Source organism: Suncus etruscus, chromosome 12 (assembly GCF_024139225.1).
Source record: "Suncus etruscus isolate mSunEtr1 chromosome 12, mSunEtr1.pri.cur, whole genome shotgun sequence".
NCBI lineage: Eukaryota > Metazoa > Chordata > Mammalia > Eulipotyphla > Soricidae > Suncus > Suncus etruscus.
This window is the reverse complement of record NC_064859.1, coordinates 74,328,980-74,352,347: the sequence shown is the minus strand read 5'-3', so window position 1 is coordinate 74,352,347 and position 23,368 is coordinate 74,328,980. Positions and strand designations below refer to the sequence as shown.

General features: G+C 47.2%; 1 protein-coding gene across 1 annotated transcript in view; it reads right to left on the bottom strand.

Annotated features, from left to right (window-relative positions):
* Nucleotides 1-1,699: 1,699 nt before the first annotated feature.
* The window catches only part of ASAP2 (ArfGAP with SH3 domain, ankyrin repeat and PH domain 2), a 187,925-nt gene continuing 166,256 nt past the window's right edge, over nucleotides 1,700-23,368 (bottom strand). Inside the window, exons 19-28 of the mRNA XM_049784516.1 lie at nucleotides 21,609-21,724; nucleotides 20,260-20,327; nucleotides 18,358-18,471; nucleotides 15,265-15,517; nucleotides 12,402-12,536; nucleotides 10,876-11,047; nucleotides 2,940-2,989; nucleotides 2,476-2,567; nucleotides 2,053-2,175; nucleotides 1,700-1,953 (exon numbers count right to left, since the gene is read on the bottom strand). Coding sequence (XP_049640473.1) covers nucleotides 1,879-1,953; nucleotides 2,053-2,175; nucleotides 2,476-2,567; nucleotides 2,940-2,989; nucleotides 10,876-11,047; nucleotides 12,402-12,536; nucleotides 15,265-15,517; nucleotides 18,358-18,471; nucleotides 20,260-20,327; nucleotides 21,609-21,724 — 1,198 coding nt within the window. The 3' untranslated portion in view covers nucleotides 1,700-1,878. The remainder of the gene's footprint in view (nucleotides 1,954-2,052; nucleotides 2,176-2,475; nucleotides 2,568-2,939; nucleotides 2,990-10,875; nucleotides 11,048-12,401; nucleotides 12,537-15,264; nucleotides 15,518-18,357; nucleotides 18,472-20,259; nucleotides 20,328-21,608; nucleotides 21,725-23,368) is intronic.

The window sequence follows — 23,368 nt, the reverse complement described above, 5'->3', positions numbered from 1 at the left end:
ATGAGAAGTAACCAAACAGGGTTCACACAACAAATGAAAAATTAGTGAAAATAGATGTAGTGCTTTAAAAAAAGGAAAAAGACTAATTACAGAGCTAACACATTTTTACACGGAACTTTAAAAGGCGAAATGCAACTGCCGTGTGACATCATGAAACATTCCAGTTTGTTCTGTCTGCTTTTATACTAGCAACAACAACAACAACAAAAAATACAACACAATTAAAAGATTACAAACATTGTATAATTAAGAAAGGCTGCTTCAATCAAATGTACCATCAGAATAAATGCATTAAAAGCACCGTTTGCTTCACTTTTCCAAGCCTATATTTAAATTTATTCCTTTGCTCTCAGTAAAAATTAAAGTGGGCATTGTATATATGCCGAACTAGTCTCAAAGAGTGCCAATATTTCCAATATTCCTACCATGAATCTTATGCTCACAATTACTAAATAGAGGTATGATAGTCTAGTTCATTAAACTAATGAACTTTGATTTTATCACATACAATCTAACCCCCCAACCCCCAGTAGCTTAGGCTTAAGAATGATATGATGGGATTTTAATAATAAAACTGGGATGTGAAGGAGTATTTTATTACCCGATACCTACATATTTCTGATATGCTCTTGATTACAAACAAGGGACAGGTTAAATTTCGAGACAGTGTAACTACCATTCCTGTTGGCATGTTATATAAATACAAGACACTAAACAGAATAAACATTCTCATTAGCTGGAAAGGGAAGGCAGTGGTACACTCAATGGGAAACAGCATGGATGTGAGCGTGGCCTGTGCAACTGAACTGTCCTTACAGTTGCTTTCTGTGTGATTAATGAAGTTCCAGAATGCAAATTCCAAAAACACTTAAAGCATATAAACTAAAGGACTGTTTGCAATGCATCACCCTTAGTTTTTAACCAAATTCACAAAACGCAGTTTCACGGGATCTGGATCCGTGTCAACTGCTATTACCATATATGTCATAATAAACAAGGGAAGTTTCGTTAGGTAGGACTTTTTACCATAGGTTACACACATGCAGAATACAATGTCAGCTGCAACCTCACAACTGGAAAATACAAAGGCTGATGTGTGGATTTCTACGTTCTTTAAAGAAATATTGGGTGGATTCAAAAAAAATCTATAAAAGCATTTTTTAAAAAAATTAAAAAAAGGTGGGCTGATAGCATCTTATCTAGAAAGTCCAGGGCTTTTTCGATTATGGCTATAGAATCTAAAGTAACTATTGGCTTCTTGAAATAATAACACTAAAGGTCACTCTAGAACTGGGCCAAGGAAAACAGAATGGATTTATTTCCAAATTCAAAAGGATTTCTATTTCAACTAGTTCTGGAGATTCAGGACCTTGGTATTGTAGTTAAAAATACATTTTTGAGTACAACTCTCAGGAAAGTTAAATTTTCTTTAAAAAAAATAATGGTGGAGGAGCAATGTCTCATGAAAACCACAAATTATAAAAAATTCATTTATATCTATAAAATGCCTTTGAGGTTTAAAAACACAACAGTAGGGGTCAGATTGATAGTCCAGCGGATAAGGCATTTGCTTTGCATGTAGCCATTCTGGGTTCGATCCCTGGTATCCCACATGGTCCCCTGAGCCTGCCAAGAGTGTTTTCGGAGCGCAGAGCTAGGAGAAACCCAAGTGCAGCCAGGTGTGGCCCCAAAACCCAAAAAAAAAAAAAACCCAAATAAAAAAACCCAAACCAAAACAACAACCCACAACAGTAGCATCAGAGAAAGTGGGACAATGTATAGGACAACTCAAGAAACTGGGTATCTGGCAAGAGTTTCTGTACCAACAATGAAACAGGAACATAATGATCGACAGCAGTGTTTTTGTTCAGGAGCAATTTAGTCAGCAATAAAGTGCACAAATGATACAGGAAATGCTCCTTTGCGACTGGGATCCCCATCTAGATGGCCGATCTGAAAAGAAGAAAAGGTCAGGCTGTTATTATACTGGAGTCAGAGGTCAGCTTGCTCTTGAAACCCCTGAGTCGCCCAAGACAGTCCTGCCTGACTCACCCACCACTCCTGGTCCTCCTCCCCATCCACGATGATCACGTCCCCCTCCGAGAAGGTCAGCTCATCCGGGTTGTCGGCCACACAGTTGTATAGGGCTTTCACACGCTTGGGCTTCAACTTGGTCTGGGGGAGAAAGTGGGGAGAGTCAGTGTTGGGAGGCACCAGGTCTCTGGCCTGCTTGCTGTCTCCAGGCGGTCAGTGGGGCTCAGAGCAGCAGAACTGGGCAGCCAGAAAAGAACAGGGATGGGCATCTGGCCACGCTCAGTGGAGCAGGCTGAGGCAAGCTTGGGCATGGGATTTGCTGGTGGGGTGATGAGGGCATCTATCCAAGAGCCAATGTGGGGGGCTGGGTTGAGCTTGCTGGGTGACAGACTCTGGGCTCTATCCCACCGAGGTCACCTGTACGCACTCCTGCCCCCTTACCGCCTGTGACTTCCGGGGCATGGGCGCTGGGGGCTGCATGACCGTCGTGCCAGACAGGGGACCCGGAGTTTCTGTTCCACAGGGATCAGCTGCTGTCAGAACAAAAGAAACCAACCTCACTCAGTCATCCCCATGAGATAGGACAACTGAGACCAGAAGCAAACCCTGGACTCCTTAGGGAGATGTTTCTAGCAGCCCCAGGAGCCCCAACTTCCCACGCCACCTTCAGAGAGTGTGTCCGAGGGGGCATGTCACCCTCTCTCCTGTATACCTCCTTGTCACTGATAAAGGTGGGCAGTGGGGATGCAAGGCAGGGCAGCCTTGGGGAAACAAGTGTCAGGAGAGGACAGGGTGATGGTCTGGCCAGACCCAGGGCTGACCACAGCTGGTGACACCCAATTGTACCTCCCACAGGCCCAGCGAAACCCCCAGTTTCAGTCATTACCCCCAGTAACAGTCATTACCAGGTCCTCTGGGCTGGCCTTTGTTGGTCAGGGAGGTGGACTTGTCGGTCCTACGAAGAAGGGAAAGTTGGTTGAACCTGAGGCTAACAGAGCCCGGTGGCCTCCCTCTCACTTTCTTTCTAAGGGGCCCAGAGGGAAAGAGGTGAGAATGAGGAGGGTGCCTCTGCATACACCGGCACGGAGAGTGATGTGGGCACTACATGAGTCCCTGCCGATTCCTTCAATGGTCCCCACACTCCCTCCTGAGGAGGAAGTTCTGGCTGGCACCAGAACCAAGTTTCCTGAATCCAAAGCAGGTCTCAGTGACTCCCAAAGGGAGTCAAAACCCTCTAGGGGGTACAGATGGCATCACGTACCTGGTGGGAAGGACACCTTCCATTTATTTACTAAATTTCAGCAGATTTCTGGGATGGGGGGCCAAGTCAGCTTAGGAGGCTGCAGGCAGACCCTATTACCCACTTCCTCTCCTCTGGGGCATACTATGGGAAAGCAGGGCTAGCTCAGCCCGGGGCCTTAGTGGCCTTGTCTGGTCCTGTGCAGAGGCCACTGTCACAGGTATCACTATGTTTCTGTAACCCACATGGTAACCTCTATGACAGTGCATCCTTAGGCTCCTGGGTGGACACAGTGAGGTTCTCAGGGGTAGTGAAGGCGGGAAATACTGCATGGGCTGCATCAGTTTCAATAGTGATCTAAAAGTCTCTAAAAAACAGCAATCAGGGGCTGCAGAGATAGCATAGTGGTAGGGTGTTTTGAATGTAGCCAGCCCAAGATGGGCCCAAATTCAATCCCTAGCATCCCATATGGTACACCAAAGTCTGCTAGGAGAGATTTCTGAGCACAGAGCCAGGAGTAACCCCTGAGTGTCACTGGGTGTGCCCCCCTCCCCATAGACCAGCAATCCACAGGCTGGCCAAAGGTCACAAAGGGTTGACCCTTGCTTTGAATACTTGAGGCCCAGATTCCAGCCCCAGCACTATATTGCCTGTCAAGCACCTTCAAGAATGACCCCAGTACCAGCATCCAGCCTAGAGTAGTCTAAGTACTACTAGGTGTACCCTCCAGAAAAGAAAACAACTGCATAAACAACAACTCAGAGCACAAATCTGAGTGTACCGCCAGGGAAGAGAAGCCAACAACAGGCTCTAACACAGCTCAGATAAGTGAACTATGAGTGTGGTGTGTCCATCTACCAGTACCTCAGCAGACCAGAAAGCTCAGTGTTCAGTTAGAGGCTGGAGCGATGGGTCAGGAATGGGAGGGGAGCCTGGGTCAGGGGCTGATGCTCCACATACGCCCAGGATCCAAGTTCAAGCACCAGAGTCCCATCGTGTGCTCCCTTGGGCCCTCACACCCAATGGCCTGGCTTGGATGGGTAAATTGCAATGGGTGTAGCCCAAGTACAGCATGGCTGCTTCTTGCCCTTCCCACTCACCTCCCAAAAAACAGGAAGCAAAGACAGTTTCTTTTGGGAAAGACAAAATGCTTGCATCGATGACAAAATTCTGGGTCTTCTGGTTATAAACCAACAGAGACTTCTACTGTCTCCTTAGGATGGGAGTTAAAAGAACTAAGAAAGCTAAAGAAACACGAGTGAGTGACAGCATGGTGAATGCTGCTCATCTGGGCGGCAGGAAAGGCCCTGAAGTGCTCCACTTCCGTGCTCTCCCAGGAACAGTGCAATAGCAAGGAAGCAGTAAACTGGGACTGGCCACCGGGAATGCCTTAGAAAACAGCAGGTATGTGTATGCACTTCCAGAAAACCTGCACCCTTTAGGAAAGAGACTGGAAGACTCTTCTCTAAGGAATGTAACCCCTCCCTCAACTTCCACCTATCTTACCTGGAGGGTTGGGGTCTGTGGTTGCTAATAAAGGGGTTGCCTCAGGGATGTAAGAGAGATTCAGGGAGAGATTCAACAGAAGAGGCCTCAGGAGAAGGAGGCAGGATGGAGAAAGCAGAGAAAGGATAGATGCAGGGCAGCTGAAGGAGGCTGCTTAATAGGTTAGCTTAGAATCCATGTAAGATATGCACATAGTGGTTGGAGCCTTATAATAAAGCTTCATGTCTCCTGACTTCTACTGACTGCTTGTGGATAGTTTCCTCACCATTATCCTGAACCTTCAGACATGCCAGGCAAAGAAGAAGGTGCAGGTGCCTAGCCTGGCCAAGAAAGGCCTCACCATCCATCCACCATCATCCAGCACCATCTAGGAATTCTATTAATTTAATTAATACAACAAGGAACATGGACCATCCAAGAAAAAGGAATAAATTCGGGTACCCCAATGAAAGGACCTAGCAAAATTACTCTAGCAAATCTCACAACTGGTGACCACACCGGGGTTCAGCTTGTCAATCAAATATTTTTGGCGCAGGAGGTATTTGGGTTATACCTGGTGATGCACAGATTATTCCTGATGATGCTTATGGGGTCACATGCAGTGCCAGAATTAAACTGGGGTTTAATTAATTACTCAGTCTCTGGCCAGGCTAGCACATTCACCCCTGTCTGTTCATTCTTTCCAGCCCTCTCAATCAGAGTTCACTGCCTCATCCAAAGAAGTGACTTACAGATGTGGGCCTGAGATATCATCTATCACAAGCGAGACTCCCTGGGTGTTCAGTCCTTGGCTCACACACAAAAATAAACTTGATTACAGTTTAAAAAACTAAGAACATGGCAAAATAAATTACTCAGAAAAGTGACAGTAAAAATGTCAGTGGTTCAAAATCCGGCATCCCATATGGTCCCCCCCCTTGAGCCTGCCAGGGGTGATTTCTGAGTTTAGAGCCAGGAGTAACCCCTGAGCGCTGTTGGGTGTGACCCCAAAATAAAATAAAATAAAATAAAATAAAATAAACAACCTCTCCAGCCCCCCCATAACCCCAGTCTTGTGATGAGAGAAAAGGATTCCATGAAACAAAAAAGGGGAGATATTATCTTGAAAATTGTATGAATATAAAGATATTGAAAATGAATAGCAAACAGTGCAGAAATGGAAGTGAGTAGGTAGGTAGCAGGGCTCAGGGCTGAGGATGGAGTACCCCAGCTTCAACAGTGCATGCACTTCTAGCCCCAGCCACTAGGTGGAACCACAGACCCAGCTCTGATGTAAGGCGCATTGGGCCAGGATAAGCTTCCAGCCAGCCCCCATCTCTTAGCACAAAAAACAAATGGTGGGGGCCTGAGAGATAGCATGGAGGCAGGGCGTTTGCCATGCATGCAGAAGGACGGTGGTTATTGGCATCAGGGATGAATTCCGACATCCCATATAGTCCCTCAAGCCTGCCAAGAGTGACTTCTGAGCATAGAGCCCAGAGTAACCCCTGAGCGCTGCCAGGTGTGTCCCAAAAACCAAAAATTAAATAAATAAATAAATAAACAAATGGTGGGGTCAGATGTAAAATATTTTAGGTGTCCCAAACACTGCTTGGAGAGTCCTGTACAAGCAACAATATGGTAACTCAACTCTGCACAAGGTACAAGTCAACATAGTTTCTATCCTGAAAGGCTGTAGTGCAGCTAAATGGTGGCACTGAAGCAGAAACTCAATCTGAAAGACCAGTTCTGGGATGTGTGGGGTGGGACAGGCAGGAGTGGGGAATGGGGTGTTCCATAAGGTGGCCCAGCTCTTGATGGGGAAAGGAGAGGAGGCTGCTACAGAGATGCCAAGTTTGCTTCAGAAGGGGGACTGATCGAGTGAATTGACAGCAGCCAGATCCTTCATCACTGGGAAAGGGGGTAATAGTTATCAACTATTGTGTTTCCCCCAAAATAAGACATACTTACAGGTTTCCTTCTGGGTAAAATATGAGGCATCCCCTGAAAATAAGGCACCCCAGGCTCTGTCTTGGAATGAAAATTAATTTACCGTAAACTGGTTGCTAGGGCCACCCTGACTGGCATCCGTAGGATTCAGTTTGTCTGGTTTGTGTTGACAACTACCGTACTCTCTCGTACCATATACAGGTAATAAATTTCCTTTATTTTCATTTAACAATAAATGTGTACTGCATTCCTCCTCCTCCTTTGGTTTTTGGGTCACACCCGGCAGTGCTCAGGGATTACTCCTGGCTCTATGCTCAGAAATCGCTCCTGGCAGGCTCTGGGGACCATATGGGATGCTAGGATTCAAACCATCGACTTTCTGCATGCAAGACAAATGCCTTACGTCCATGTTATCTCTCTGGCCCCGTACTGTATTCTTCTAAAGGAAAAATAAGATATCCCCTGAAAATAAGATCTAGAGCATCTTTGGGAGCAAAAATTAATAAAAGACACTGTCTTATTTTTTGGGAAAAGAGTAGAAAACCATTGAAATGGGCCCTGCAGTGCTTGAATGATTCCCCCTCAGGAAGCCCGGGAGGAATCAGTGGAGTACTTGGCAACTGAATCACCATAACTTCGGTACTACATACAGTAACTAAATTATGAGGCCTCAACTGAAAACATTTACATTACCAAATAACTCTATTTTTAAAAGTAGAAACACATATGATTTAAGTTTGATTCCCTAAGATTTTCTGAAGAATCCATTAAGTGGTTACAGGAGTTGTATGATAATATCTTTTAGAGACAACATTTCGGCATAATGGACTAAACTGCCAATTTGTTTTTCAACAAATTTTTTTCTCATAGAAATAAATATCTCTATGGAATTCCTTAAAATTTTGTTTTTATATTTTATGTTTCTTGTACCATATTCTCAATTAATTCTGGGAAAAAAATCTAAACCCTTTACCGTGACTGAAACCTGTGCTGAAAACCAAAGATATCAATTGAGATGAGCACAAGGAGAAATAGAGAAACAACCATCTATGGTGTAGGAAGACTGCCCTCTCTTACTGCTTTATGCTACAATATGTGGTATAAATGGTGCCCCCATCTCTTTGATGATTTAATAAATAATTACTGGGAAAGAAAGCATTTTCCCTCAATTCTTTTTCTTGGTTTCTGGGCCATACCTGGAAACACCCAGGAAGCTTACTCTAGGCTCTATATTCAGGAATCACTCCTGGTGGCACTAGAGGGAACTATATTTAGGGTGTCAGGGATTGAACCCAGGTCACCCATGTAGAAACAAGACCTTACCTGCTGTACGCTTTGAACCCTCCCCCCAATTCTTTTCTTTCCTTTTTCTTTTCTTTCTTTCTTTTTTTGTTTTGTTTTGTTTTGTTTTTGTTTTTGTTTTTGTTTTTGGGTCACATTCGGCAGCACTCAGGGATTACTCCTGGCTCTACGCTCAGAAATTGCCCCTGGCAGGCACAGGGGACCATATGGGATGCCGGGATTCGAACCACCGAACCACCGTCCTTCTGCATGAAAGGCAAACACTTTACCTCCATACTATCTCTCCGGCCCCACCTCACCCCAATTCTTTTATTTTTCCATTTGTTTTTGGGCCATACTTGGTGACAATGAGGTCTTACTCCTGGCTCTGTACTCAGGAATCACTCCTAGTGGTGCTCAGGGGGATCATATAGGGTGTCAGGGGTGGAAGGTCACTTGCCCAGGGGAGAAGCCACCTCCAGGCAATTTCTTTAGCCAACAGAGCCCTTGCCAGTTGGCCCAGCACATACTGCTGGATATGTGGTGAGGAGGGAGCACCAGTGGCTGGGTGTCATTCTGGACCCCACCACCACAGATCAGAGTCTTTTCAGTTAGAATCTCAGATTATGGAAAGCATCGAAATGCCAATCCCACTGCACCAGTCCCATTTCTGACTCAAAGTCCACAAACATCAAAGAATTGATTCTTTATTCAGTTGTGGTGCATTCTGCTTCTAGAGCCACTGAAATGGAAGCAGGAATGTGTGATTTTGTCAAGGAGACACAAATGTCTGTACATCTAGATTTCCTTTTTTTCTGTGGTGCAGGGGATCAAACGCAGGCTTACATGTTTGCTGAGCCTCCTTCCTCCCTCCCTCCCTCCCTCCCTCCCTCCCTCCCTCCCTCCCTCCCTCCCTTCCTTCCTTCCTTCCTTCCTTCCTTCCTTCCTTCCTTCCTTCCTTCCTTCCTTCCTTCCTTCCTTCCTTCCTTCCCTCCCTCCCTCCCTCCCTCCCTCCCTTTTTAACCCCTTTCTCTCTTCCTGCCCTTTAAATTCCTACTAGTATACTTTTAATTCACAAGTAGTGAACACCCCTCAACCTTAGGTCCCAATCCCATACAAGCAGACTCCAGGATGCTGTGTTTTCACCTGCCTTACCTCCTCCCCCTCACCCCCCTCCCTGACCTCCCTGTGTGGTCCAGGACTGCTGTGTCATTTTTGGTCTTCTAAATCTTAACCTTTTTCAGAGTCCCCTGTGTTTATCATCAAAGTGTATCTTGTAATCAAAACCAAAATCACAGGCCCGGAGAGATAGCACAGCGGCATTTGCCTTGCAAGCAGCCGATCCAGGACCAAAGGTGGTTGGTTCGAATCCCGGTGTCCCATATGGTCCCCCATGCCTGCCAGGAGCTATTTCTGAGCAGACAGCCAGGAGTAACCCCTGAGCACCGCCGGGTGTGGCCCAAAAACCAAAAAAAAAAAAAAAAAAAAAACAAACAAACAAAAAACAAAATCACAGGGGAAGCAGGTTGAGTTGAATCAATAGTCATGAACAGGCCAGCACCAACAGAAGAGCCTGTCGGGCGGGCTTGGGGCCACTCCTAAGCAATGAGCCCCAAAAGCCGGGTTATTCCTGGCTATACTCAGAAATCTCTCCTGGCTGGCCACCATATGGGATGCTGGGAGATCACACCAAGGTCTGTCCTAGGTTAGCATTCGCAAGGCAAACGCCCTACCGTCTGCGCCATTGCTCCAGTCCCGTGGCTGGCATTTTAAAGAAATATTTACAGTTTGGAAGTTTGGGGTAAATGTTTGTGTGTAGAGGGTGTGGCAGTCATCCCATTAGCACTTGAAGGCCTGAGGGGAATACCTGGCTCAGCAGTGATGAACCTGATGATCAGGTACTGCTCCGGTCTGGTGATATGGGGCCACCTGGCCCACACCTGGTGCAAAATGTAGGGGTCACACCCAGTGGTACTTGGGGTTTTATTCTTGGTTCTGTGCTCAGAAGAGCATACAAAGTGCCAGGGATTGAACTTGAGTTGGCTACTGTACTTTCCTCTCTGGCCTGGATAAATTGTTTGTTTGTTTTTGGGCCACACCTGGCATTGCTCAAAGGTTACTCCTGGCTCTGCACTCAGGAATTATTCTCAGTGGTATTCAGGGACTATACCTGATGCTTGGGATCAAACCTGGATTGGCCATGTACAAGGCAAAGGCATCACCTACTGTACTACTATTCTGCCTCCCTGGATAAAAATGTCTTTTGGGGGGAGGGGAGTTTGGGCCACATCTGGCCTTGTTCAGAGGTTACTTGTGGCTCTGAGCTCAGGACTCAGATGCTAAGAATGGATCCAAAAGGTAGGCCACGTGCAAGTGCCTTGCACACTGGAGTATCACAGCACTGAATAATTATTATTTTTTGTCTTAGGGTCACACCTGGTGATGCTCAGTGGTTACTCCTGGCTATGCACTCAGAAATCGCTCCTGGCTTGGGGGACCATATGGGATGCTGGGGATCAAACCGAGGTCTGTCCTAGGTTAGTGCGTGCAAGGCAAACGCCCTACCACTTGCGTCACTGCTCCGGCCCCTATTTTGTTTTGTTTTGGGCTACACTGGCGGTGCTCAGGGGTTACTCCTGGTTCTGTGCTCAGGAATCATTCCTGGTGGGCACAGGGGACCATATGGGATGCTGAAGATCAAACCCGGGTCGTCCATATGTGAGGCAAACGTGCTAGCCACTGTGCTATCACTCCAGTCCCACATTCAATTTTAAGATTCTGGAGATCCATGCTGGACTGCAAACATTACAGAAACAACTGGTGCTTGAACTCCAAAGGTGAGAACCCAAGCTCCCTGGAGGTGGGGAGCAAGGGTGGGTGGTTACCCGAGAGCAGGCCGTTTCTGAGGGGGTCGGCTGGGTGGCTGTGGAGGCAGAGGTGGGGCGGCAGTCTTGCTAGGCAGAGTCCCGGGCAGGGCCGATTTGCTTTGCTGGTTCAGGACATCCATCACATTGGACATCTTTGCTCCAGGAGGGGGTTGTGTGGGAGCCAGGGGATCTATGGAGAGACAACGGGGGGGGGGGGGGAAAGACAGAGAAATAGTCAGAATAGGAGGTGCGGTGCTTCCTGAGGATAACCCTACTGCTGCTTCACTGTGGGTTTTTGACCCACCCACACTATGCAAATACAGAAGCCACAAACCAAGTCAGGCTTAGGAGGTTTCTCCAAGTCTGGCAGATTCTGCCTTGTGCTCCATTGTCTCAGCCCTGGAGGCCAGTCAGGCCTTGTCTAGGTCCCTTAAGCTTCCACTGGGCCTCACCCCGCTTTCCCAGGCCACTCTGTGCATGACTGTGAGCCTGAAACTCTGAAATGTCCCATATCATATTCTTGGAGGCCTCCTGTGTCTTCTCTAAGAAACAGAGATGAAGTGCTTTGCCAAGGCTCACACAGGACGGGAAAGGATGGGGTGGGCTGTGAGCCAGGCCAGCATTTAAGCTTGTCCTGTGTCCTTCACCAGGACAACCTGCTTTAGGACCGGCCATTGACATGATGGGGCCAGCAGCTCCGTTCTGCGGGATAGGGAGGAGCCATCGGACTGATAAGTGACTTTTAGGTCTGTTTTTTACTCTTATTTCCTGAAGTCAAAGGGCCAGAGTCTGGGATGCAAATCGATAGCCCCCTCAAGTCTAGGAGACTTGAGTCGAAAAGGCAGCCACCTGGCTCCTGCAGGGGGCGCTGATGTCTGGCCAGATCCCTGTTCTGTTGCCAGCTAGCACATATGTGTTTGCTGCATGTGGGCTGGCTTCCTCCATCCAGATGGAGGGTAGAGAAGCCAGTGAGCGCCTTGCTATGCTGCAAGCAAGCCCAGAGATATTGGAACACCTCTCTCTGGCCACCATGCAAAGGCAGGAGTGCCAGTGATGGGGGCTCTATGCTCCAGTAACACCCCTACACACCTGCTCTGCAGGTTGGAGAAACCTCACCCCAGCCTTGGTCAGGTTATATTACTGTAATCTTAGCAAGGAGCAAACAATGAACACGCCACCTTCAGACCCAACTACTCCCAGATGACTCTGTTCCAATGTTGGAGAATCAAATGGCCTTTGACAGATGAAACCTCAGGTTAATCCATGAAGGAAGAAAATGCTGCTGAAGTGTTTGGTTAGACAGAAGCATCCTGGGTGGGGAATGCGGTGGAGGTGGAGGTGTGTGGGGTGGACAAGAGAGTGTGGTTGGGGAAGGAGGTGACTGGGGAGGAATGGATGGGAGGGAAGAGCACCCCACCCCTGCCCTGTGCAGAGCAGGGGAAGAGGTAAAGCTCCATAGTTCTCCCGTGTGGCCGTCGAGAGCACCCCAGTCATCCACACCGACAGAGCCAGCAGGCAAGCAAGGAGAAAGCAGAGAAACGTACTGGTCGATGTCACGCGGTGAGGGGGCAGCGGTGGATGGACAGCTGGCGGATCTGACGAAGATCGCTGCCTGCTGACACCGTCCACACTTACAGAGTTTGTCTTCCACGTGGCGTTAGCGGAGGTGGCGGGCTGAGCTGCACACACACGCACACGCACACGGGCACACGCAGGCACGCATACACGCGTGCACATGTGCACAGAACAAAAAAAAAAAACAGAAACAGAACACTGCATTACTGATCCTCCCCCTGACATCATGGCAAATACGACCCTTCAAGAATAGCATTTCACATCTGGAATGTTGAGCTTTATAATAATGTATTTCCTGGAACTAGCAGCTGGAAGAAAGATACTGTTTTCTCTCCAAGGATGCTTCAGAGAGTAGTTTTCATTTCTTTTTTCTTTTTTTTTGGAGAGGGGCACACTGGCAGCACTCAGGGGTTACTCCTGGCTCTGCACTCAGAAATAGCTCTTAGCAGGTTTGAGGGGCCATATGGGATGCTGGAATCGAGCCCAGGTCTGTCCCAGGTCAGCAGCATGCAAAGCAAATGCCTTAATACTGTGCTATCTCTCTGGCCCCGGGAGAGTATTTTTCAACTGGTTTTCTTAGTTCTTTTTTTTTTTTTCTTGTTTTTTGGGCCAAACATGGTGTCACTCAGAAATCACTCCTGGCCTGGGGGACCATATGGGACGCCAGAGAATTGAACTGTGGTCTGTCCTAGGTCAGCCGTGTGCAAGACAAATGTCCTACTGCTGAGCCACTGCTCTGGTCCCAGGTTTTTTTTTTTAGTTCTTACAGTGAAATTAAAAAAAAATCCTGAAAAGGGAAACGAACTTTTTTTGCACCTGGGTTAGGGGTCTCAGGGCTTAGAATCTCAACTGTTCTCAGTGGTGCCAAGGGTGCAGGCAACTGGCTCCTCCCTCACCCTGAAAACATAGCTCTAAGCACCAGTCAGCACAGCTGATACCAGAAGGGTAGCACAGAGGAGAAAGCACAGTGCTATGGCAGAGTTTTGCCTCCCTTCACAGCTCTGTGGCTTCTGCCCACATGGCCCGGAGATCCTTGAGGGGCCACCTGCATTAGCCAGGGCCCAGGGCTCAATGGAAGCCTTCATACTTCATACTCCTGATGTGAACAAGTTGGCTGCAGCAGCTCCCACTTCTCTGTGTTCCAGGGGACCAAGAGAAGCTAGATACAGCTGTAGAAAGGCTCCTGAGGGACCAGCCAATCATCAGAGGAAGAGAGCAGTACCCCAGGAATAGCAGAACTAACAGTGAGAAACCAACAAAAACCGTCTAGCTCCAGAATGTCAGAGATACAGGAACTTTCCATTCTTTACTGGGGAGGGAGAAGGCACACTCAATGGTACTCAGAGATCACTCCTGGATCTTAAGTGGTACCAAGGATTGAACCCAGATTGGTTGTGAGTAGGGAATGTGCCCTGTCTGCTATACTTTCTCTCTTTTCCCCCTTTATGACACAACAGAGCAGGACAAAACCTTGCCTGCGCTCACCTAAGCATCTTCACTGTGACCTAACAAACAAGTGCCTGTGTGTTCCTAGGATGCTGGGGAAAGTGAGGAGGGGCCACACCATGAAAACTCAACCTCAAACGCAGATCTCACTGACCTGGGTCCTGCTGAGCACAGGGACAGGAAGAGGCAGCTGTGGGATCAGACCCCAAAGCTTTCAGCCTAATTTTGGTACCTTCTTGTCTGGCCTAGGTGTGGATAGATCCTACCTGAAGTAGCAAACTTGGAGAATTTTCTCTAATAGGTCAATTCCCTCTCCCTGGTGACATAAGACAGTCTCTTTCTCTATTTTGGGGTTATACCTGGCAGTGCTTTAGACTTAGGGATCACTCCTGGAGGGCCTTAGGGGACCATATGGGGTGCCAGAGATGGAAACCTGGTCAATTGCATTCAAGCCAAGTATTATGATCCCGTGCTCTCTCTGGCCCTTGATATCTATTTCTTTTTTGGGGGGCTGTGGGGCACTATCTGGGGCATTGGGGTTACTCCTAGCTCTGCGCTCAGATATTACTCCTGGCAGGTTCAGGGGACCCTATGGGATATTGGGGATTGAATCTGGGCTGTCGATGTACAAGGCAAACACCCTACCCACTGTGCTATTGCTCCAGCCCCATTGTTATCTATTTCTTTACTAAAAATGAGCTGTGAGGTCCAACTCACTGTTATAACAAGCAGCACAGTGGGGTGGGTATTGGGAACAATGATGTGGGGGGAATCCATAAAGAAGAGTCTTTCCTTTTTTTTCCTCCTGTTTTTGGGTCCCACCTGGTAGAGTTGGGGGGTGTGATCAGGGATCAGATCTCTTAGTGTTCTCTCTGGTTCCATAGGGGAAATTATTTTTACTATTAGCCAGGACAGGTCCCCAAATGAGCACCATTCATTTCCTGGAGACCAGAGATCATCCTCAGCACAAAAATTGGCAGAGGGTAGACAGTGGGTGAAATAAGAAGAATAAAGGAAAAAAAAGAAAAAAAAACAGAGAGAGAGAGAGAGAGAGAGAAAATAAAGGCAAAGGGAGGGATGTGAGGAGGGACAAACAGAGCAACAAACCAGCAAGGTCTACAGGAGACCACTGACATGACCAGCCTCAGAGCCTAGTGGGGCGCTACACAAAGGAGCCAAGTTTCTCCCCAGGAGAACAAAGCCAACATGCCCGTTGTTGTGTCAACAGGAGAATGAGGGGTTTCCTTGGAAAGCCAACAATAAGACTCAAGAGTGCTGAGCCCCAGATGAAATCACCATCCTGATGTGAACCCGAAGCAAAGCAACTAGGAAGGTGACATGCTGCGCCCCTGGGCCTTGCTGGGGTGGGCTGTATTAGTCCGGTACCTTTGGCAACGTTCCTCGGGGGCAGTGGGGGGGCGCTGGCAGTGCTAGTGGGGGCAGGCTGGCTGGCTGGTGGGCTTCCACTCAGGATGGCTCCGTAGGTCTCGTTCTGCAGGATGCTGGGCACGAAGCTCCTCTGCTTGTCCTTGGCTAGGCTGGAGGCATCTCGGGCCAGAGACGCAGAGTTGGACTGTAGCTGGTTGGAGCCCAGCTGGTAGAAACTGACGGGCCGGTCCTCTCGACGACTGGGACTGGGCTGCAGAGGCATCAGGAAGTGTGTGAGATGCAGGTCACTGACCTCTGCTAGCTGTGTTCGGGCCAGTCTGTGCAAGACAACCTCAGGCAAACTTGGGAGTTGGGATATCCTGGCTCTCAACTGTCATGGGGCAGCTGGAGATGGACAAACCCACTTTCTTTGGTTCTTTGAAGGAAACAAATGGACCCCAACACCACAAGGCTAAGTTACTGGTCTCGATTCTGGACAGGCTTTAGAATCAAGGATTTCATCTTTTACTAGCCAGGGCTGACACTCTACCTCTGAACGTCCTCTCCATAAACTTGATTTTTAGATTACAAACAGAATTGTTGCTCTGGGCATTCGAGTGCTCTTAACTCCCACTGTGGAGTTGCTGGCTCAAGGTGAGACTACTTCAAAGTCTCCTCCCACAAGACTTGGAAGTTGAGACTCCTCTAACTCAAGGGAGTCAGTCAGCCCATAGGCCCCATAGGCTGCTACCTACTTTTGTGAATAAAGTTTTATTGGAACACAGCCCATTTGGGTCACTAATAAATTACCTATGACTGCTCTCAAGCCACCCTATAAAAGCTAAACAATTGCAACAAAGACAGTTATTTTAGGCCCATAAGCTTAAAATATTTGTGCTGGTTCTACTAAGAGTTACTGACCCTAAAAACTGAAGCAATAGTACAGCAGGTAAGGCACTAGCTTTGCATGCAGTCAATCCAAATTCAATCCCTGACATTCCATATAGTCCCCCCACCCTGCCAAGATTGATTCCTGAGCACAAAGCCAGGTGTGGCCCAAAAATTCCAAAAACAAACAAACAAAAAGTTACTGACCCAGTGTTACTTGGCAATCATAGGCAGAGACTTATAATAATTTGGGTAAATTAGGCCTGATTCATATTTCAAATGTCAGCTTCATTTTGCAACAAATAGTTCTCACCCTGAGTAAGTCACACACCCTAACTTTTTAATGGAGCTAGTCCAGGGTTTGGCAGGCATCAATGTGAGCACGTCACTCCAGCCCACCCTCAGTGGGACACCAGGCATAGCTGAGGGTCCCGCCCAAACAACCCAGGTCAGGTGGGCAAGATGTGATGTCAGCAGCTGGGAGCTTGCCACATACTCTAATCCCAACAACACCCTCTGCTTTATGAATTAACCAAGCCAGTAACTGTTGGGAAAGAGAACAGCTGGATAAAGGACAGAGCTGAAAATAATAGCAGCAGCTTAACTTTACTTGGATGGGCCACCAGCCGTGCCCGTGCCCTTTGCAAGGCCCAGAATGTGAACTTGTGTTTGCTGAAGAGCCATGCAGAACCTTTGCTTTTCAAAAGGCCGTGATTGTAAAATAAGTCCCTTTCACTTGGTATCATTTTAGAGCTGAACTCGATGAAAAAAAAAAAACACAAAACAACAACTCTCTCATTCTGTATTCTAAGAAATGAACACAGGTTAGTTGCTAAATAAAGAGCAACTATAAAATGTATAATAGCTTCAGGAAAGGCATCATGAAATGAGATCCTCAGTACATCGAAGCATCGCTGTTCTGTGAAGATGGGTGAGGCCCCATATCATAACCTAGCAGGAAGGCATGAAAGCCCTGGAGAGTCTCTGAGACTCCTGAGAACAAGGCAAGTAGGAGAAGGGTGTGGGGAGAGCTCTCTGGCTCACCTCAACTCTTTTTTTTTTTTTTTTTGTTTTTTGTTTTTTTGGGCCACACCCTGTGACACTCAGGGGTTACTCCTGGCTATGCGCTCAGAAGTTGCTCCTGGCTTCTTGGGGGATCATATGGGCCGCCGGGGGATCGAACCGCGGTCCGTCCTAGGCTAGCGCAGGCAAGGCAGGCACCTTACCTCCAGCGCCACCGCCCGGCCCCTCACCTCAACTCTTGTCTGAGGTGCCCATGTTTCTGTTTGGTCAGAGTTGGACTAGGGGGCAGGGGATGGTTCACTCTTTAAAGGGAACTTGGTAAATGCAGTTACTGCAGCAAAAACGGTGTTGGTTTCTTTTTTCCCATACGTGCTAGAGTAAGGAAGCTTCCATTGAAACAGTGTTTTTCAACCTTCTCATGCTGTGGACAGGCGTTGTCTTACACATTTACATCAGTTAGAATCAAAGTGGTGGGTCAGTGAATTTCAACCAATCTAAAGCACATCTACACTCCAGGACCAGTGGCTTAAGAACACTGCTCTATGTCATAGCAGAGCCAAAGGTTTCCTTCACAACTGAGGGGAGCCACTGCCTACTATGACATCATCACTCGCCCACTCACCGCTTTACATACTATGTGGAGGAGCTAGTGGGCAGGAGACTGGCTGGGGGAAACCAAGAATCAGCAGAGATTAGCAGAAGTCAGTTGTATTTCCTTTTTTTTTTGTGTGTGTGATTTTTGGGTCACACCCGGCAGTGCTCAGGGGTTATTCCTGGCTCCAGGCTCAGAAATTGCTTCTGGCAGGCACAGGGGACCATATGGGACGCCAGGATTCGAACCGATGACCTCCTACATGAAAGGCAAATACCTTACCTCCATGCTATCTCTCCAGCCCCTGTATTTCCTTTTTTTGTTGTTGTTTGGTTTTTGGGTCATATCTAGCTGTGCTCACATGTTGCTCCTGGCTCTGCACTCAGGAATTAAGCCAAGCGATGCCCGAGGAACCATATGGGATGCTGGGATCAAACCTAGGTCATCGTCTGCATGCGAGGCAAGCACCCTACCTTTTGTACTATTGCTTCAGCCCCGTATTTTATTTTCTACAGAAGAACTTTTCTGCTCTAATTATAGACTGGGACTCACTCTGTTCAAATGAAGCTTCTCACAAAATTCAAGGTTTTGACAGCCTTGACACAGACCTGTAATTTCTCATCCATGTCGTCATCACTTTCATCCAAGTCTTCGTGGAGCAGTCTCCATTCATATTCAACGTGAACGTGAGAGTTAAACCTTCCAGACAAGGCTTGCGTCAGCTGAGAAGAATATAGAGCTGTCAGAAACACTTGTGCCTGCACCACGGCAGGCGGGCATGTGGGAAGAAGGAGAGAGGAGAACTGGCTGTGGGTGAAGCACCTAGTTTTTAGGGCCTCAGAATCAACCCCTTCTCCAGTATACAGGAGCTCAAATCTGCGAACATGCTTGAAGTGTTGAGTAAAAACTGTCAAGTGCTATATTACACACAGGCAAGGAAAGTTTTGTTTGGAGTGGGGGCACACCCAGAAATGCTTGAGTATTATCCCTAGTAACACTCAGGGAACCATATCGGGAAGCTGGAGATCAAACCAAGGTTGGCCACATGCAAGGCAAGCGCCCTTCTACTACTATGTTATCCCTCTGGCTCCAGCAGGAAATATTTGAGATCTGAGGGACAACGGTTGATCTGAGGGTGCTAAGAAGTGCATATTGGATCAAACCAGGGAGAAGGAATGCATCTATCCTTTCTTGAACCATGAAAGAATGGAGCTCTGCCTACAATAATGTGTATGACTACAATCTCTATTTCATATCAGAGGCTCAGGGGAAAAGTTAATTCATTAAAGACAATGAATGTCTTCAGACCTAAGGGCTTAATGTCGACAGCCAGATGACAGCCATGTGTCCCTGGGCATGTTATTTAACCTGTGCATGCCACTTCTTCATTGGTAAAATGGGGGGAATGGTAGAAGCCACATCACAAGATTAATTACAAACTAAAAAACTGGGTTAATGAGTAGGGCATCTCAGAACACAATCTCCTTCCTATACTTTCATGGTTCTATGGTACTTACCTTGCACCCAAAGCTTTCAATTTTGACACTAATTTGTACAACTACCTTGAAACCTGGTGGAGCTCACTCCCCAATCTAGCTTTACAGAGAAGGCAGGAGTAGAACCTGTCAAACCCTGTAAACTCAGAATAGCCTAATCTGTATAGGCTCTGTCAATTGGCCACCATTGTTTCTTTTACTCAGAGGGAAAGATGGTGCCAATGAGTCGGGGCTTGCAGAACAGAGTAAGAAAGCCAGCACTGCCTTGCTGCTATTACTTTTATTTTTAATTTATTGATTGTTATTTCTGGGCTACACTTGGTGGCACTCAGTAGTTACTTCTGGCTCTGCATTCATAAATCACTCCTGTAGGTGCTGGGGAGACCATCTGGTATGCCAGGGATCAAAGCTGGGTTGGCTGTATGCAAGGCAAACACCTTCTCCACTGTGCTATTGTTCTGGTCCCAGGGTTGTTACTATAGGAATAAGCTTTGGCCTATAGATTCCATAGAACAGCCAAAGTCATAACTATGTCCAGGGAATAAGCTCAAGCCTATAGATTCTTATAGAATAGCTGAAGTCGTGGCTATGTCAAGGCCTGTGCTCCATTCTCTCAGACACATCTAAAGAGTGCAGATTCATGATCCAAGCCTCACTTTGTGAGCTGGAGGTTGTCCCTGCCTAAGTCCCTGACCCAATAGCTCTGCCTAGGACAGGGGTTGGCAACCAATATATTTTACTTGTTAAGTGAAAAAGTTCTTCAGATCGACAGCTAACTTCAGGATCCTGTATAAAGCATTAAGATGATGCTATATACAGATAAGAAACAGTGGATGCAGCGCTATATTTATTTTAAATATCTCGATAGTTTTGCGGCTCACAGGTTTTCTTTTCCTTTGGAAACAAAATCTAAGTGGCTCTTTATGCTTAAAGGTTGCAGACCCCTGCTCTAGGGGAAGGGGGCAGGCTTGCTCTATCTCCCCAGGTAGGGCATCCAGCCATGGGGACACTCACCAGCTCCTCACAGTGCTCATGTCTGAGGCGCTTGGCAATGTCCAGCGGCGTCTCTCCTGACTCATTAGCTGAAAGGGGTGGGGTGGGGAGGGTGGAAAGGAACATTACAGCCAAACCAAGCAAAGATCTGATGATGATAAGCGATGGAAACGATGGCAAAGCAGAAGTGAATCACCTGCTCACAAAAATGGATATCTAGACTGGAAACTGACGGATAACCAAGTTTGCTGTGATTCTTTCTCCAAGGACACTGCTTGGCATCAGAGAGACAGTACAGAGGGCAGGGCACTTGCCTAGTAATGTGTCCAAATTAGTTCAATCCCCAGCATCCCATATGGTCCCCAAGCGTGGCCAAGAGTAATTCCTGAGTGTCAGAAGTAACCCCTAAGTACCACTGGATGTAGCTCCAAAATCATCTCCCCTTCCCCAAAATCAAAGGGACTATTTACCTGATATAATAAACTTCATACTTTGTCTCTCTTTCTCTTTCTTTCTTTCTTTCTCTCTCTCTCTCTTTCTTTCTTTCTTTTTCTATTTTTGTTTTGTTTTTTATTTATTTATTTTTGGCCACATCTGGTGATGCTTGGGGGTTACTCCGGGCTATACACTCAGAAATAGCTCCTGACTTGGGGAACCATATGGGACGCCAGGGATCAAATCGTGGTCCATCCTAGGCTTGCGCCAGCAAGGTTGACACCTTACCGCTCTGGCCACAATACTTCATACTTTCTTTACAGTTTGCTGCAAATGTGACATTATGCATCTTATCTTATTTTTCTTTTTGATGTAAAAACATTTTTGGCCATACCCCACTGGTGCTCAGGGAATGCTTTTGGCTCTTTGTCCAGGGATCACTCCTGGCAATGCTCTGTGGACTGTATGTGTTGCCAGGCATTAAATTAGGATCAACTTCATGCAATTAGGATACAACTTCATGTATGTGCCTTAACTCCTGTACTATTTCTCTGGCCCATGTGTACTTAAAAAGAGAAAAAAGCCTTAGCCAATAAGACTTAATCACTAGCTATTTCCTGGAGGTGAGTGGGGACAGAGCTCCCAAGTGGTATCCACTTGGGATATTCAGGGTATCCAAGAATTTTCCTGGCTACTATGTGCCAACCATTTGGTATAAAGACAGAGCTGAGGAAACAGTGTGCTCAGGTCATTGGTGTGGTGACACCAGATCTACAAGCAGAGGGGGAAAATCAGCACCTCTCCTGGCATGTTCTGAGGCTCTTTTCTCCTACCAGGGCAGATTTCACTGCTTGGCTCTGCTCAAGTCCCAGGTACTCAGACTGTTTCTCAGCAAAGAGCTGAGAGACCATTGGGCCTGTGAGTGTGTTGCTCACCTATCTCGATGGAGGCCTTTCCCCGCAGCAGCAGCTTCAGGCACTCAGCGTTGTCTGTCAGGCAGCAGTAGTGCAGTGCAGTGCTGCCTTTCCCCGTCTGCTTGTCCAGATTCCCACTGCAGGGAGAGAGAAGGAGGAGAGAGTGAGAGAGAAAGGAAGAGGGAAAAGAGAGAGGATAGAGGGAGAAGGAAGAGAGAGGGAAAGGGAGAGAGAGAGAGAGGAAGAGATGAGGGAGGAGTGAGAGCGGGAGTGTCAAAGGCTAAATAAATGGAGCAGCAGGCTGGCTTGAGCAGGAGAGGATGGGGCCTGCCCAGGACACTTGGCCATTAGTAGAAGGATGAGGCAGCTTTGGCTTAGGGCCACTGTGGAACTGAATAACAAAGGGGAGAAGGGCTGATAGGCAGCAGAGCTGGGGCTCAGAGGACACACTGCCACACACCCCTCCCCAATTATGCCTGAACCAGACACCCTCTCTTCTTTTCCCTAGGTCAGGGCCTTGCGCCTCTTCCTGATCACCAATGCTCACACCACAAGGGGGAGCCCCAGCCAGAGGCCCAGTTCCCAGTACTGCTGAAAATGAATGGACCAAGAGAAAAATTGGGAGATGCTTTTCCCTCCAAAATTCTTTATCTGGGAAATGAAAAAGCAGGACAAGTTTCTCCACATGTGGAAACATTGAAGAATAAGTCATGTTAAAAAAATCAATTAAACTGATTTCATAGACTTCTCTTAGAAACAGGATCTTGCTGGATAGAAACTTTTATTTGGCATTTTTTTTGCCAAAACCTAACATCAAATTCTTTCTTGTGTTGTTTCTAATCAAAACAGGGATCAAACTGTTTATGTAATTAAAATAAAGGACAGATGTATTTTTCTTCCTTCTAATAATGTATTGGAATATTTGCTTTCATGATGGTTTTTGTTTTTTAGGTTTTTGGGCCACACTGCTGATGTTCAGGAGTTACTCCTAGCTCTGCACCCAGGAATCCCTCCTGGCAGCGCTTGTGGGACCATATGGTGTGCTAAGGATTGAACCTGGATTGGCTGCGTGCAAGACAAGCACTTACCCATTATATTTATCTATTGCTACAGTCCCTCAAGACGGTTTTAGGGCCTCCTTTTCAGCCACTCTTTTTTTTTTGTTTTTGCTTTTTGGCTACAACCAACTGCCTCAGGGGTTATTCCTGTTTCTGTGCTCAGAAATCGCTCCTGGCAGGCTGGGGGACTATATGGAATGCTGGGAATGGAACCCAGGTCTATCCCGGGTCAGCCACATGCAAGGCAAACGCCCTACCACTCTCTATCTCTTGGGCTACTTTTGTTCTACTGTCACACCTCTAAACACCACATGTCAAGGGAAGCTGAAGGAAATCTTGTATAAGCCACCTGGCTGTCCAAAGGAATATGACACAGAGAAAGATGTGAAAGAGACTCTCCAGGAAAGAGGATTTGGGGACTGCACTGGTCTATAGGATTCTTATAGTCAGTGTCACTACGTGGTGAGGATGGAGCAGAACAGAGCACAGCAGAGGAGCATCACTGGCGCTGAGACAAAGCCATGAACATGAAGGCTCATGCATGGCTGGGCATAGGTGAGAGGAGATTTGCAAACATTCTCCCCATTTAAGATAAGAACGAACAGTTATCCTTCAAACAAACAATACTTGCTGCTCATTATTTTTGATGTGGAAAAGCAACTCAGCCCCACTCCTGGGTGCAGGCCTGAAATCAGAGCCACTGTCATATTCCCAAGAGTGGGA